We start from the raw sequence: 14,982 nt of genomic DNA on the forward strand, positions 1-14,982 counted from the left end.
CAGCTAACCAGCTAACTTTGGTGAATGTAAAATACAGAGCATTATGTCAAAGATCATATAAATGAATGAATAAATAGGTGTTTTATCTATTATCTGAAATGTGAGTTGCTAAAAAGATTTTTTTTTTTTTTTTTTTTTTTAAAGTATTGCTAGAAATACATAGCCTTCAGAAGAATCTGTAAGTCACTGTTTGATCTCACTTTCTGGGCTGTTCCTGCCTTTATTTACGGATAACTAGTTTGATGTTTAACATAAAAATCTATCTGGAATACACATCCAGAAGTGTCAGTGAGTGCAGAAATGACAAGCCAAATGAAACTTAAGAATGAGTTCTCTCAGCCACCTAAGACCAAAACTTTCCCATTTGGAAGTTTCTGTTAAGCTGTTTTGGTCATGTATCTCACATACAGATCGTTCTGGTAACATTAAGGATGGAAACATAGAATGAGGAGAAGCTGAGTAACATTTTTTGATGGGAAAGTGATTTTGGGGAACACCCAGGAAGGTCTACACGAAAGAGAAGAGGCAGTAATTTCTCATTATGTTTAGTTAGCTGTAAAATTGTTCGGATGAATTGCCATTGCTATCTTCTCTGAAGTTGAAGACAGATTTTTGAGAGAGTTTTTCTTGCTGTATTGTTCTTTTAAAAGTTTTTTTTTTTTTTTTTTTTTTTTTTAATTACAGATGGGGAATGAGAACTCAGTTACACTCTTGTGCTGAGAGCAAAGATTTTAATCTTAACTCTTAGTAGGCCTAGGTAAGGGATTTAACAGAATGGAATGCAAGAAATAATGTAGTAGTTAATAAATTGTACTAAACTACACTAAAATTTTTAACTAAAATGGTTATTTCAAACCTTTTAAGTCAACATGGGATCAAAAAAATGTCATGAAGTCAAGCTTTTTCTGGGCAAAGAAAACCAGAATTGGTTTAAATACCAATTAAGCAATAAACACTTCTCCATTACTTGAATCAAAACAAAATGGTAATATACATTTTATGAATTTAAACGTACTACTAGTGAAAGTTCTTACTAGGAAGTATGGAGTGTGTTTGTGTTCATCTGAGCCTGTGTTCCTGCAGAGTTTTCCATCAGCAGATACAGTTCTTGATGTATGCCTTCCTTCGAAACTTAGTCAATAAACTTACAAACCATAGGGAATATTTCTGGCCCCATAAGTAATTCTTAGTATTATATTACAAATTAATTTTAGAAATAATTTCAAAACATCTACTTCTTTTTACACTTGATTTTACCTGTATTCATTTTCCACATCATCTGCGGCTGCATCTAATTCAGACGTGTAATACAAATTATTTACCATGTCATACCTGCATTACGTTGTTCTTTATCAGGCTTATGGTAGTACAAAAAATTAAAAAATTTTTATCCGTATCAGAGAGAGACTATAGCCTCTTGAAGGTAAGCATCTTGAATTCTTACTCTTTCCCGCTCATATATGCGAAGTGCTGTGATGGGACATATGTTTACCCAGTGGTGGCAAAACCAAAGAAGCCTATTTAGAATTTGTCAGTAAATTGCAATCCTTGGTAGCAGCTTAGTTTTCTAGTTTTAAACAATAGAAGCTGTGAACATACAGGACTTGAAAACCCAAAGCTAATTGCTCATATGTGAGTGGTAATTAAGTGCATTTCTATGATATAACAGGAACTTTTATTCAGTTTCAGAAAACATTAATACTCCCTGGCCATGAAGATTGGATAAGAGGCATTGAATGGGCAGTCTGTGGTCAGTATGAAAGATAAATAGAGTACTGGTTTAACAACAGTACTACTGTTTATCCCTCCAACAGATGGTTTTGATGCATGGTAGTGCCTAAGCTCTTGTGGCTGTGAATTTTTTTTCTGAGATGGTGGTGGAAATGTTAAAAATCAAGGTAGAACTCTTTGTTCTGTTAAAATATAAGAATTGTAGAATTGTTTTACAGTTATATTTTAGTTATCGCAATTATGACTACAGTAAGATTGATACGGAACACTCATATCTTCTGTTTGCATTCCTTATTTTGTCTTGTCTGCTTCAAGTATGTACTGGTAGCTAAATGCAAACAAATAGTTTTAGCAACTTGTCCTTTTCAATATGCAGATGTCTGTATCTGAGTGAGGAAGTGCTGGCTGCTTTTTGAAGGGGGGGCAGAGTAGGGGGAAATAGTACTTTTCTTCTCCCCTCCATCTTTTTTTTTTTTATTGTAAGAATAGGAGATTAGGAGGACACTGTTGAGATGTTAGCTAATTAGATAATTCTTGCAATGGCAAAAATAAAATAGAAGGAATTAGAGGATGCTACAATTCTGAAGAAAGAAAAAGTAGAAAGGAGTTACTGAAGAGTATTGAGGATGTCAGAAGTGAAGGCTGTAGGTAGTAAGGAAGTATATGTACAATATGTACAGTATTTACCATGTCTGACAAGCAGGATAATAACCTTAGTCAGTACGTTCTAGTGGAGAGTTTGAAATGGGAGAGTAAGTTGATGTTGAAATAAAACAGCGGTTTATGATACTGTGTACAATAGAAAAAATTAGGATAACACTGTAGTATGTTTGGAAGGATAGTAGGTTAGTCATGGCAGTGGTTGCAATGAAAGCATGGCTCTAATTATATATATATATATATATATATTTTTTTTTTTTTTTTTCTTTTTAAACCAAATAGGTGAAGACCTTTTTTTAGCAAGTTGTGCTCAGGATTGTTTGATAAGGATTTGGAAAGTGTGTTCAAAATCAAAGCCACTTCCAGAACCTGAAGATGATTCCTTAAGACTGAAAGAGAATGTTTTTACTGTCAAAGGTAGGTAAAAGCTGTAAAATTCTTTTATGCAACTTCTCACTTGTGTATCTGTTTGTGGTTTCAGGGTGGCTGACAAGGTGGTTACCATCTAATTTGTTTTGTTTCATGTATTAAAAGAATCTGAGGCTAGTTTTACTTCATTATTTTTATTCAGCTATTAGAAAAAGTGGAGTTATTGTTTTAAAGCTGTTGACTATGTAAAGTTAATGTTGTGTTACAAAAAAAACTTAGTATCAACATACATTGTTACACATATTCTAAGTGCAGTATGTAGTCAGGAGATATATTTGTCCGTGGGAGGTAAGCTGTTGTGCAGTTTTCCAGTTTAATAACATACTTTTCATTTTCTTTTGAATTCAATGCAGTAAGAGGTGCTACTATTACTTAAATCTTAGAAAAACACTGGAGATAACAGATAAGTATGTGCAGGCTTGCTTTTTGGTTATTTAATATACTGTTTGAGTACTGTAACATGAGAGACTCGCAATGCTGACATTGTGGGCTAAATTGTTAAGCAACTTAAGTAATATAATGAAGCTTCTATGACGTTATATGTAAAAAGCGCTCGTGCTACTTGCTGCTAATCCTGATTCATTGTTTGAAGTATCTTAATGCTTGTATTTACAGTCGTTTTGGAGATGTAAATATGCTTAAGTTAAGAGTATGGTTAGAGCCAGTGTCAGAGAGTTTATTTCAAAATTGCTTGAGAGTTCTCCAGGAATTCCATGTTACCGCTCTGAGGCAATAGGCTGACCTCTTAGTGTCAGCCTGGTGCTCGAGGCTTGCAGCAAAGTAAGTTTTCAAGGAGCTGTTCAATGTCAACAGGCTATTGAGGTATTAGTAGATGATGAAAGCAGTTGATATTTTTCACTGTCGATACCAGAAATGATCTGCTCTTTCTTGGCTTTTAGAAAGAAATGTGCTTTTCTCTGATTTGTGGTAGATACTGATACAACATATGCAATTACTTTGGAGTCTGTGTTGGCTGGTCATGAAAACTGGGTGTATGCAGTTCACTGGCAACCTTCATTTTCCAAAGGTAAAAAGCTACGAAACACTTAGCAGTTATGTTAAGTGTTGTATACACAAGAGTACAGTCATGTGTCTTTGTATTGTTTGTTCAGTTGTCACTGTGGATTATGAAAATGTTTACATTCTGCAACTGATATTTTATAAGTAAATGGATGTTTTGGCTGAGTGTGCCACAATAGCACATCTTACAGCACAGGCTCTGTCACTGTGTATTGCATGATGCTCTCTCTTACTCATGTTTTGTTTAATGAATGAAAAAAAAAAAACCTGAGCTGTGCTGGCTTTATTGTAATTGATTTGCTGTTTGTTGAATAAAAATCAGTTTAATCAGTATGAATTAATATTTTACCTTGATACATGTATCTGAAATGTCTGTTCTTTAGAAAGTCTGCATTAATTCAATATCACTCCTTTCTTAGACTAGAAAGGAACAAAGAGCAACAATCAGAAGATTAATCTTCAGTCATCCGTGCATTAATATAACATGCCACAGATTCCTTAAGTATCAGTTTTCTCTAGCTAGCATGTAGCTTTAAGGCATTTATGCAGACATCGGGGAAAAAAATGATATTTACAGTTTAATTCTGCATCTTTATTTTTTTTTTTAAATCCTTAAATTCTGACAGCCTTGTTTGTGGTGCTGATTTGCTGGTGTGTGTTTGCCTGGAGTGTAAGGGAAGGAGATTCTTGATTTGACATGCTTGCACCATCAGAGTGCCATTGTGTATTTGTATTGGCAAAAATGCCTTTTTCTCTGAGGTGATTTAGAATTACTGATGGCAGGTGACTTCACCTGTACAAAGCACAGCGTTTTTCCAGTGTATATACAACATTTAAGCTGTAGAATGCAATTAGAATGCCAGAATACCTGCAGTGAAAAACAGAAGACTTGATTTAGAAATATTGGCTTAGTTATCTATTCTTTCACATTTTTTTAAGTAGCAATAAAAGATTTTGCCTGTTTAAAGTAAGGTTTAGGCAAAATATGATGGCTTTCACTGTAATCTCAAAAAACCTGAACTGTCAGACCATAAAGTTTTCCAGGTGTCTTACATCATGTTTCTGCATACATGCAGCTGCTTGCATTCTGTGGCCTGCCCCGTTTTGGGTTCCCCAAAATAGATTTTCTTCTTCAGTAGAAAGACATTGATCTGAGAGATGCATTCTCAATGCAAAAGGTAAAAGGTTTGGTGTGACGTAAGATACTGTCTCAAGAGATGCCCACCAATGTCTCTGTTCTCAGGAAAGATTCCCCAGCAGTTCTAGGGGAATCTAGTTTCCCAACTGAATGAAGAACCCGTTTCTTCTTCCCTGTTCTGGCTGTTTTGGGCAGTTGTCTGGAGCATTTCACTGCATTTTGGGGAGCAGTCCTTACTGTTGTATGTATTACTAGATTCTAGAGGCTATTGAAGTCTCTAGTGAATCTAACGCTTAAGCTGAAAAAAATACAGTGAATATTGGCCTGGAGATTATTTGGTTTTAAACTGGAAATCTTTCTGTAGAAACTAATTTGAGGGCTAGAATGGAGAACTGCTCTGCAGTCTGCCTGTGAAACTATCTTTTCCTCCAAATTACACTTGTTTCAGTGTAAACTTGGAGTGAATAAACAGGAGGATATGGTTGGTGTCATGTATGTGTTTTACATTTCCTTTGAGAGATTATGGCTGAAAAATACAGCACCTCCTAATGAGTGCCTAGTAAGAACGTAGAGCCTGTTAAGTCTGGCATTTAAGTACTGCATTGTACATCTCTGATGTTGAACAATTTTCTTAGTGTGTTTGGATTTCAGTATGACCAAATTATTTTAGAAAGTATTCTCATCAGTTGTAGGGTAATTGCTCTTCTTGTACTGTAGATGGCAGCATGCAACAACCAATGAGGATATTGTCTGCATCAATGGACAAAACTGTGATCGTTTGGGAACCTGATAAGGAATCTGGAGTCTGGCTAGAACAGGCAAGTGTCAGCCTTTCTCATGATATGTACTGTATTCAAGTTGTACTTCAGCATTGTGTGTGCCCTGGAGGGAACAAAAACTATAAAATGCTGGGAGTGAAAGGCAAAAGCGTTTTTTCTTGCAAAAATACTCATTCTGATGCTACGTTGCAAGGAAAACTATATTTTTCAAAAATGATGTGATGCAGCATGATTTTTATTGCTTGTTTACTTTTGTATTATCCTATCTGGGAGTTTGTGCTCACATGGCATTCATAGTACAGCAAGCCAGGTGCTGCATAGTAACACACACTGTAGTTAATCACTGTGGGAATGTGTACCCAAGCAGTTACTACAGAGCTGCTGACATGCAATTCACAAGCATGGTTCTACAGTCACTTGTTCACAAGCTGTGCCATTAGGGTTTTTCTTCCATTTGAGCTGGATACTCATGTTTCACTATAGTATTTTGAATGCTGTTCTAATGGGGATCATCCTAAATAAACAAGTAGTACAACCAGATTTATCTAGTGCTTTGGTAGATGTCTGTTTTCAGTTGACTTGCTTTTCCAAATGACAGTAGTTCAGCCAAACCTTGTGGTGGGTTATGCCAACTGTTGTTTATGGTCTTCCCAGTGACAAAGAAACTTCTAATCCTCTCTTGGGAGAAAAAAAAGAGAGTGGCAGCAGGTGGATTTAATTTCTCCCCCATTCCACTGAACAGTTATCGTCCCTTTTTACTGGAAGTAAAAATTAGTTCATAATAGGATGATCACATTGAGCTCACATTTGTTGTCCCTAGTTGTAACGCTTAGGTGTGGCTAAATTTACAAGCTTCTAAAAATCAGCTGTGTAGTAAAGCTTGTTGCAAGTTGCTGCTCTTTCTTTGTACATTCCTTTTGCATTGGCTAGACCTCAGATGTGAAGCTTGCAGTTTGGATGAGACATTTTAACTGCAACAATCCTTTTTGCATTGAGGGAGGGAAATGTGAGCTGGAAGCCTGCAGGGTGGGAGGGTGCAAGGGAAACATCCCATTTTCTTCCTTCCATTTTGGTATGATGAATAAGAAGTCTCCACAAAATCATTTCCCTTCTCAGAGGTAAGACTAGAATTCTGCCTCTGGCATGGGATATCAAAGTCGCTTCCATAGGAGGAGTATTTTTTGGAATGTGTGCTAATAAAATGGACATACTAGTCGATGCTGCCATTTAGAGTGAGGTATAGATTAATTTTATTGTGATTTTAAGAGCAGCTGTATAATAATGGGGGAATTGGTAAGAGTCCAGCTTGGAAGGAACTGTGTTCTCATCTCTTGCATAACACTTGAAAATGTAACTATAATAATCTTCTAATGTAATGAAAATCTTGGAAGAGCACTGGAGTAACTTTAAGGCACGTATGTATGCATGTATACACACATGCAAAGTCACAAGGGAAGCACAAAACAGAGGCCAAAATAGGCCACAGAAGGAATGTGGAGCAAGTTGTAGGGATTCATGGAGGAAGAGATGGAAATATAGTAGTGAATCTTGGAAGTTACAAAAGAAAGGTCATGGGAAACTGCTGTTCCTTTGTGCCTTTTTTTTTCCATTATGTGCAACAGAGCAATAGGAAAACAACATATTACAAGAAACTGTAACATCCAACAGACTGGACTGAAACATGGAAAGGTTGGGTTCTCCTCTCAGCTCATCTAATGTAGTGTTTTCCTCCCTTGGGTGATTGAGCGAGATCCTATCCTGAGATGTTTACGAAGGGAGGCTCCAATGAAGTGGCATGCAGCTTTAATTCCCATTATATTTATTTGCAATTAAAATATTCTCTGATTGTATTTTTGTACGTAATGTGAACTGTTGCCTATAGCTCATGGGATGAAAATTTAGATTAGGATGAGTTTATATGAGTGAAAGGCCATTTTCATGAATATTTCACTTATGATCATTAATTCAGGTGCGGGTAGGTGAAGTGGGTGGCAATACCCTTGGATTTTTTGACTGCCAGTTTAGTCCAGATGGTTCAATGATCGTTGCTCATGCTTTTCATGGAGCACTACACCTTTGGAAACAGGCTACAGTTAATAAGGTACGTTGTTTTATTATTATTATTACCTAAAAGAATTACACTTACATGTCACATGAGGTAAGTTATGTTGTTAATAGAAAAGTGTAACAGTACAGTTTAAAATTAATGATTGAAATAGTCCTCTGAATAGAGTATTCTGTAGGAGTCATGCTCTTGCACAGAGGGAGGTTGCAGTCTTGGAGGCTCAAGTACTTGTTGCTTCCCTGTGGGAAGCATGAAGTGGAATAGACTGAACTCCTTTGTGGTTGTTCTTTGTTCAGAAGTGGCAGCTGAACCAGTAACACAAATTTCTTTTAGATTTGAGCAATAAATCAGTGTTTGTGTCTCTTTGGGCACTCTGAGTTCTAATAATTTGCTGTTTTCAAATGTCTTTTTGCTTTCTTAGTAAGGACGTTGATACTTCTATTTTAGTCAGAATATGCCAATCAGTCAATTGAAAACTTCTTGCTTCTTTGGTGACTTTTTTGATAGAAAGAGTGGACTCCAGAAGTTATGATTTCAGGACATTTTAACAGTGTAGAAGATGTAAAGTGGGACCCAGAAGGAGAGTTTATCATCAGTGTTGGTTCTGATCAAACTACTAGACTCTTCGCTCCATGGAAGAGAAAACAAGAGGCAGAGGTACTGTCTTCAAAGATTTTGTGAGCTTGGTAAAGAGGGCTTATCTGTCCTGAGTTTGGAACAAGTCATCTGAGTATAACTCATACCTTAAATTTCCCCAAGCTATGATCTGTTCAAAACTGCTTGTATATATGCTTGGTTTGGTCGTTCAGTATGTGCTGTTTTCACTTCAAAAATACTAGTGTCAGAGTTTTAGCAATCACATAGCATGACTGCTGTTTAATCCTAAATTCACCTGTGCGTTACCTTCAGCAAGTGTTCTCTCAGGGCCTTAAAAATGAAGCTGTGTGGTAATTCAGAGTCCGAGTAGCATCAACACTTGTTGCTGTATGGGGTGTGGGAGAAAGCTAAAGTATCCTGTTGGTAGGGAGAGGTAGAGGGTTGAGGTAGAAATGGGTCATTTGAAGGCATATGTTCAGCATGTCTGAACTCTGAAGAGCAGGTAGGTAGTTCTGTTGCTTATGAAGTTAGATAACTCAGGCTTTTAAAATGCATTACTTTCTTCACCATAGTGAGTTCAGCAACTGAAAAATTACAAGAAGTGACATCTGATGTTCGTCTTAAGGCACAATGGATGGTTCAGATATCTATGAAAAGTTACTATTACAGCTCAATATTCACGTTCTTTTCTCTGTAAAAAGAGAACTAAGTGTTAAATGCAAATAATTATCCCTTATTAAAATATCAATTATGATATTGTACTGGGTTCAGATATCAGAAACAAGGGATAGCGGTCATCTTCAATTTGTCATGCAAATTCACACCTTGATTTTTCTCTAAGAAGCTTATTGTGTGACTTCTGCAGCCCTCTGTCTGTTTTGGGGTTTGGGGCTTTTTCATTCCTGTTGTGTTGTGTTCTAAAAAACACAAAGATGCACCTAGTAAAAGGTAAAAAGGGTTTATTGCACTGTTTTTTTGTTTAATTTTTGTTTTTAAAGAATTAATGTTGTTTTTCTCAGTGGAAAATAATCAAGATCATGTGAAAATATGAGGTTTTACAGAATCTCTCAAATGTCTCATTCACGTTTTATCGGAAGCTTTGACATTTGAAACTTAATTGGATTTTTAGTGTCATATATGCAGTTTAAAGCCAAAATAATGCCTTTCCTTATGCTTGTATGATATCTAGTACAATGTAAATTCTGTTCTGGCTGCAATTTTCCAGGAATTGTAATACTGTAGTATATGTAGTCTAAATGAATTCTAATTGATTAAATTAATTCTAATTCTGTTAGCTGTCAACTCAGAAGTGCATATTGTATTTTTCCAACTGAAGTATCATGTAGGAGTAGTAGCAAATGACACTAAAAAACGCTTCATGAAAGTGTATTTGCTAGAAAATGGAGGCCTTTTTTTTTTTTTTGAAGGATCAAGTTTTTTCATATGTAGAATAAACTATATTTTTAGAAAAGCAATATAAATCATTTAATATCTTTTTTTGCTAATATTCTTTGCTTGGTGTGACTATAAAACTAACTTGTCTATCTAATTTCTGGTCAGCTGTTAATTCTGGTTTTCTTGGGATAATACTTGAAGTGTGGGCTATGACTATTTCTGGAAACTAGAAAAAAAATACTTCAAATGAAAACACTTCTAAAATCGTTGGGATTTCCCAGAGGCTCTTTGATAAGAAGCTATTTTGGTTTTGCCAGTTTTTTGCAAAGCTTCTATTAAATGGTCTCACTAAAATCAAATATTTAAAGAAAGGGGGAAGTAGGAACCTGTAGCCTGCTGACAGCAGCACTGCTGTGCATTGTGAAAGACAGGTGAAGAAAGTGAGGTAATTATCACTACCTTTCTTACATCTTTCAGAGCTACAGCTTTGCAAGTAGTAAACAGCATACAATCCTCCTTCTGCTTAAGCAAATTGTGTCCTCTTCCTGACTGTCTAGCATAAAGAAGTCATAGCAAGTACAGTGTGCCCTTAGTAATAAAGGGAAGCAAGTGTCTCAAATATATCTGTGCAGGGACACAGTTTACTAATTACAGGAATTGTTTGGTGGAAAAATAGGGTTTAACTGATGTATGTAAGCATACATCAGTTTTCTGAATGTCAGGAGAAGGTTGCTATTAACTTTCCTTTGTGTTAATAAAGTCAGGAAGTAAAGTAATAGTACTGTTTCGGAACTCAAAATCTTGCTGCTTCTCTGGTTAAGAATTGTGTTTTAACTGTGTGTCTGTTCATTTAGGTAACCTGGCATGAAATTGCAAGGCCTCAAGTACACGGATACGACATGCGTTGTCTGGCAATGATCGGCCGGTTTCAGTTTGTGTCAGGAGCAGATGAAAAAGTGCTTCGAGTTTTTCGTGCTCCCAAGAATTTTATAGAAAACTTCAGTAACATCACTGGTATTCCAGTGGAGAAGCTGTCCTCCCATGTAAGTGTGCTAAATATATACTAAAAGAAGACACTCCTCTTATGTAAATAAAATTAATGCTTTAGGAAATGTTAAATTGCACTGAACTCCATAAAAGTTATTTTAATGGTTCTGAAACTTTAGCCTTGTTTTCTTTCCCTTCTATTTCCTTCCACGTGTGTTGTTTTGTATGTTTTTTTTATGGAGTTGTCTTACAAAACAGGTTGTAGTTGAAACTAAACAAGACCTAGTGTCTGAAGATGGCAGAGAGTATGGGTAAATTTTTAATAAGTCAGACTAAGTAGACAACTGTACACACTTGGTGATTTGCAAGCAAACAATAAAGCCTGGGAATGTGATTCTCCTTAATTTAAGGGTGTAGCAGTCTTGTCTGGATGTAATTATCGTTGTGTGGTTATGTGTTAGTTTTTTTAATTGTGTGCTTGGAAATAGCGGAAAGCTTTCAGCACTGTTGTTAGTTGTTACATATAAATATTTATAATTATGTACTTGCTCATGCTTTATTTCCTCTTGACATTGAACATTTTCTTGAGGCCTTTACAATCTCATTCTTAGTTGTTAAGTATACTTTCCTACCCTGTGGAAAGATAAGACTGCAGAGTTGCTATCCTTTGCTCCCCGTTTGCTTTAAGATCTGATTCTCATTTCCTCTGCATTCTGTAGAGCAGACCTTATTCGGCATAGCTGCCTCTGTACAGTTCCTTGCATGCTCTTTGCATTTCTGGCTCTGAAAGTGGTGTTTTCATGCAGCCTCTCAGAGACAGATTAGCCCTTCCATTTCATCTAACAGTTGAAACATCTGGGAAACAAATTACTTGGGTTTGGTAGCAAGAAGTTACGTAATTAGCTATTTAGTGCTTTAATTCTGTAAGACTTTGTAAGCATTTGTGTTAATGACGTTGTACAAATAACACTGTGCTTTTGTAATGCTGGCAGATGTCATTATTTTACTTTTATGTAGACTTTACTTATCAGCTCTTCCTTTGAGTGCTGTTTTTTGATCCATGATACCACAAAGTGTTTCACGTGGGCTTTGGTTAAAGAGGAAGGCTTTATGAGCTCTAATGATACAGCTACTCTTAAATAGCTTTATTGAAATTGTTTTCTGTGAATGCTTTTTTTCATTAAAGTGGGTAAGCTTTTTCTTAATTGCACTCAAACGCCTTCCCTAAAAAAATACTTAAAACCAAAAAAGCCAGCTTTATATTCAGAAAGGGTTGAATAGGATTATATTCAGTTCAAATCCATAGGATTGTATTATACTTTGGGTTGTAATGAAGAACTGTTTTTGTTTTAGAGGCTTTAAACTGGTTAGTGTGTCATCCATTTTCTCATCAAATTATGAACACTTAAATAAAGAACACAGTGTTTTGAAGCTGTCACCTAAATTATTCATCCAGTTCTATAAAACAGTCTTCCTTTGAACTTTACAGACACTGTAAGGAAGGGGTTTTACAGCTATTAAATCTAATCTTTTTCTATCCCTCCACAGAGGGCCCCAAGTGTCTACCCTAGAATAAATAAAATTGTGGAAGAAAACCTGTAATTAGGGCTAAAGACACATGCTTTACAGCAAAACCTTTGAACTGAGGCTTTGGAAAAGATGCTTTTTTGTTTGTTTGTTTTTTCCTGGCAGAGTACTTATTTTGTCCAGGATATGTTCTCGGTCAGTTGGGAATTTTTCAAAGTGCCCCCCTTCAATGCTTTAGAAAAGTCACTCTCTTTATTACAGGGATTCCTTAAACTGTGGCCTTTGAAATCTGAAGAATCTTTAAAATCTGACAATCTGTGTGTGTAATGTTGTAATTTTTTCTTTTTTTTTTTTCTTTATTCAGCAATCATCTGATCTTCCAGAAGGTGCAACTGTGCCAGCTTTGGGATTATCCAATAAAGCCATTTTTGAAGGTACAGCTAATGAGAAATAATGATGATGGTGTTTCATGTGAAACTTTTTTTTTTAAATCATTATTCTAGTGTACATCTTTTTGTTAGGTCTGTTATTGTAAGCTTGACTGCAGGTTAGGAGCCTAGAAATAAAATTGTGCAAAGCATTTGTTTATTTCTCTGGTAGCACCTAGATATGGTGCTTAAAAATAAAAGCACAAGTGAGAATCTTTCCTCCCTTTCTCTGCCTTTGGCTTCTCACCTGTGCATCCCCTAATGTTTTGTGCAAACCCAGCATGCTCTTTCCATACCGTGTCCCACACCCCTGTAGGAAGTGACCCCACTCAGTCTGCGCAGTGCTCCCGAGAGCCTCTCCTGTTGACAGAGCTGGAGGAGTTTCACGTGGATGCAGGGCTTCCTTGCTCTCCTGTGATGGGTCTGGGAGCAGCTGGGACAGGGTATTATTTGAATTCCCCCACCAGCCATTGTTCCTTTGTTTTCTTCATGCTCACTACCCGTGCTGCCCCTCCCTCCCACCACCCCCAAGACTGATGACTTTTAGCCAAAAAAATTAGTATTGAATAATGGACTGTGAAATCTAGGTTGAGTTGTTAAAGCAGAACTAACTGTTCCTACTTGTGGTTTCTCTGTAAAAAACCTTGACCTCTGAAGCTATATTCTGGAGTCCTTTTCACACTCTCCTCAAATGTTAGCACCCTTGCAGAGGCTTATAGAAGTAATGATGTTTTGAGAGGGTTCAGTCACATTTTCTGTTCCGGTGAAGAGAGCCATAAACCTCCAGATAAATGATGCTTTGTGAAAGTATTTGGGAGGGAAGAATTAGTTAACCAACAGTAACTAATGTTCTGTCAGTAAAGACTGGTGAGGCACCAGATTAATTTACTGGAGAGGTGGAGGGGATTGCATTGTGGGGGAACAAGGAAGGAAGGACAAACATCTGTCTAGAATGATAAAAACAACTGAGTAGTGTCTTGAGACAGGATGGAACTGCTAATCTGGTGTTTAATAAAGCCTCTAGTAAAAATGCACTTACACTGGAGTTTACAAATTAGGTCAGACCTGATTTTTTTTTTTTTTCTCTGCTTAAAGCTTTATCAGAAGGTGTGAATTAAAAAAAGGAAGAATTTTAATAAGCTTTGTCTCCAGGGTCTTCAATGGCAATGCAGCTAAATTTTCCTAAATCTTCTGTTGGAGAAGAGTAGCTTTGTTGTACCTGAAGTAACTCATAAAATATATTTTGGCTAAAACTCCTTTTCCTGCTTTCTCATGAGTTCTGCTGAGAGGCAGGGAAAAAACTTCTCGTAGAGTATCAACACACAGAGAATACCTAATTTCTGTTGATTTCATGTGGCACACCTAGAAGCAGCACCACGAGTAGAAAAGCTGTCAAGTTTTCCTGCATTGTCCACCACTGCCCACCCGATGCTGTCAGCACTGATGGCTTAGGCTAAAGCCCCACAGGCCTTTCTTGCTTACGCTGCAGAGGAATGGTGAATGATGATCAGATAGCGGTCACAAATCAGATAAAATGTTGCTAATTTCAATTTCAATTGCAGTCTTTCTGTTCTGCTTTTTCTGTACCTGCTTTTTTAAACTTCTGTATTTGAAACGTGCATTTGGCAAAAAGTTAGATTCTGTCTGAGAACAACTGTTCCCAAACTCTGTACCTTTTTCTTAAATAATACCTTTGAAGTGAAGGACAGAATTGAAATTTAACTTAAAATCAACTGGAATAATTTCAGTTACTTCTGGAATTTTTGCCTAAAGCTACGGACTGAGCCCTTGGCAGTTTTGCCAAAGTTTGCAAATTGTAGATGGACTTCTGCAAGTATGGATTTCTTTATTTAGGGGTCTACATTAAATTTAAGAGTTCATCACTTGTATCTAAGATTTTTGCCTTAAACATTTTCAAATAAAGAAGAAAAGGTTTACTGTTGGGGAAGCACAGGTTCAACTTCTGGTGACTGCTTCTTCCAGATAAATCAAAGTCTCTTTAAGAATCTATAACAGACTGTGCTGATGGAGTGGGATCAGTCTCAGAATGGAATTAGTCCAAAGGTTATATATGCTTTTTTTTTTTTTTTTTTTAATTTTATTTTCTACTCTTGGTTCCCATGTGCATTGAAATAACTAGGTTTTAATACGCATGTTGTTGTAACTCTGGAAGCAGAGAATCCTGATTTTAATTACTTACATTGTAAAAACAATAGATGATTTTTA

At 36.4% G+C, this 14,982-nt stretch overlaps 1 protein-coding gene across 2 annotated transcripts in view; it reads left to right on the plus strand.

Annotated features, from left to right (window-relative positions):
- ELP2 (elongator acetyltransferase complex subunit 2) overlaps window positions 1-14,982 on the plus strand; it is a 37,103-nt gene that overhangs the window by 12,477 nt on the left and 9,644 nt on the right. For both annotated transcript variants that reach the window (XM_042798197.1, XM_042798198.1), the window contains exons 7-14: window positions 1,684-1,750; window positions 2,674-2,808; window positions 3,752-3,847; window positions 5,696-5,796; window positions 7,727-7,858; window positions 8,330-8,479; window positions 10,669-10,857; window positions 12,693-12,762. In XM_042798197.1, coding sequence (XP_042654131.1) covers window positions 1,684-1,750; window positions 2,674-2,808; window positions 3,752-3,847; window positions 5,696-5,796; window positions 7,727-7,858; window positions 8,330-8,479; window positions 10,669-10,857; window positions 12,693-12,762 — 940 coding nt within the window. The remainder of the gene's footprint in view (window positions 1-1,683; window positions 1,751-2,673; window positions 2,809-3,751; window positions 3,848-5,695; window positions 5,797-7,726; window positions 7,859-8,329; window positions 8,480-10,668; window positions 10,858-12,692; window positions 12,763-14,982) is intronic.

The sequence above is a fragment of the Tyto alba genome, unplaced genomic scaffold, assembly GCF_018691265.1.
Source record: "Tyto alba isolate M040663 unplaced genomic scaffold, T.alba_DEE_v4.0 Super-Scaffold_27, whole genome shotgun sequence".
NCBI classification, from domain to species: Eukaryota; Metazoa; Chordata; class Aves; order Strigiformes; family Tytonidae; genus Tyto; species Tyto alba.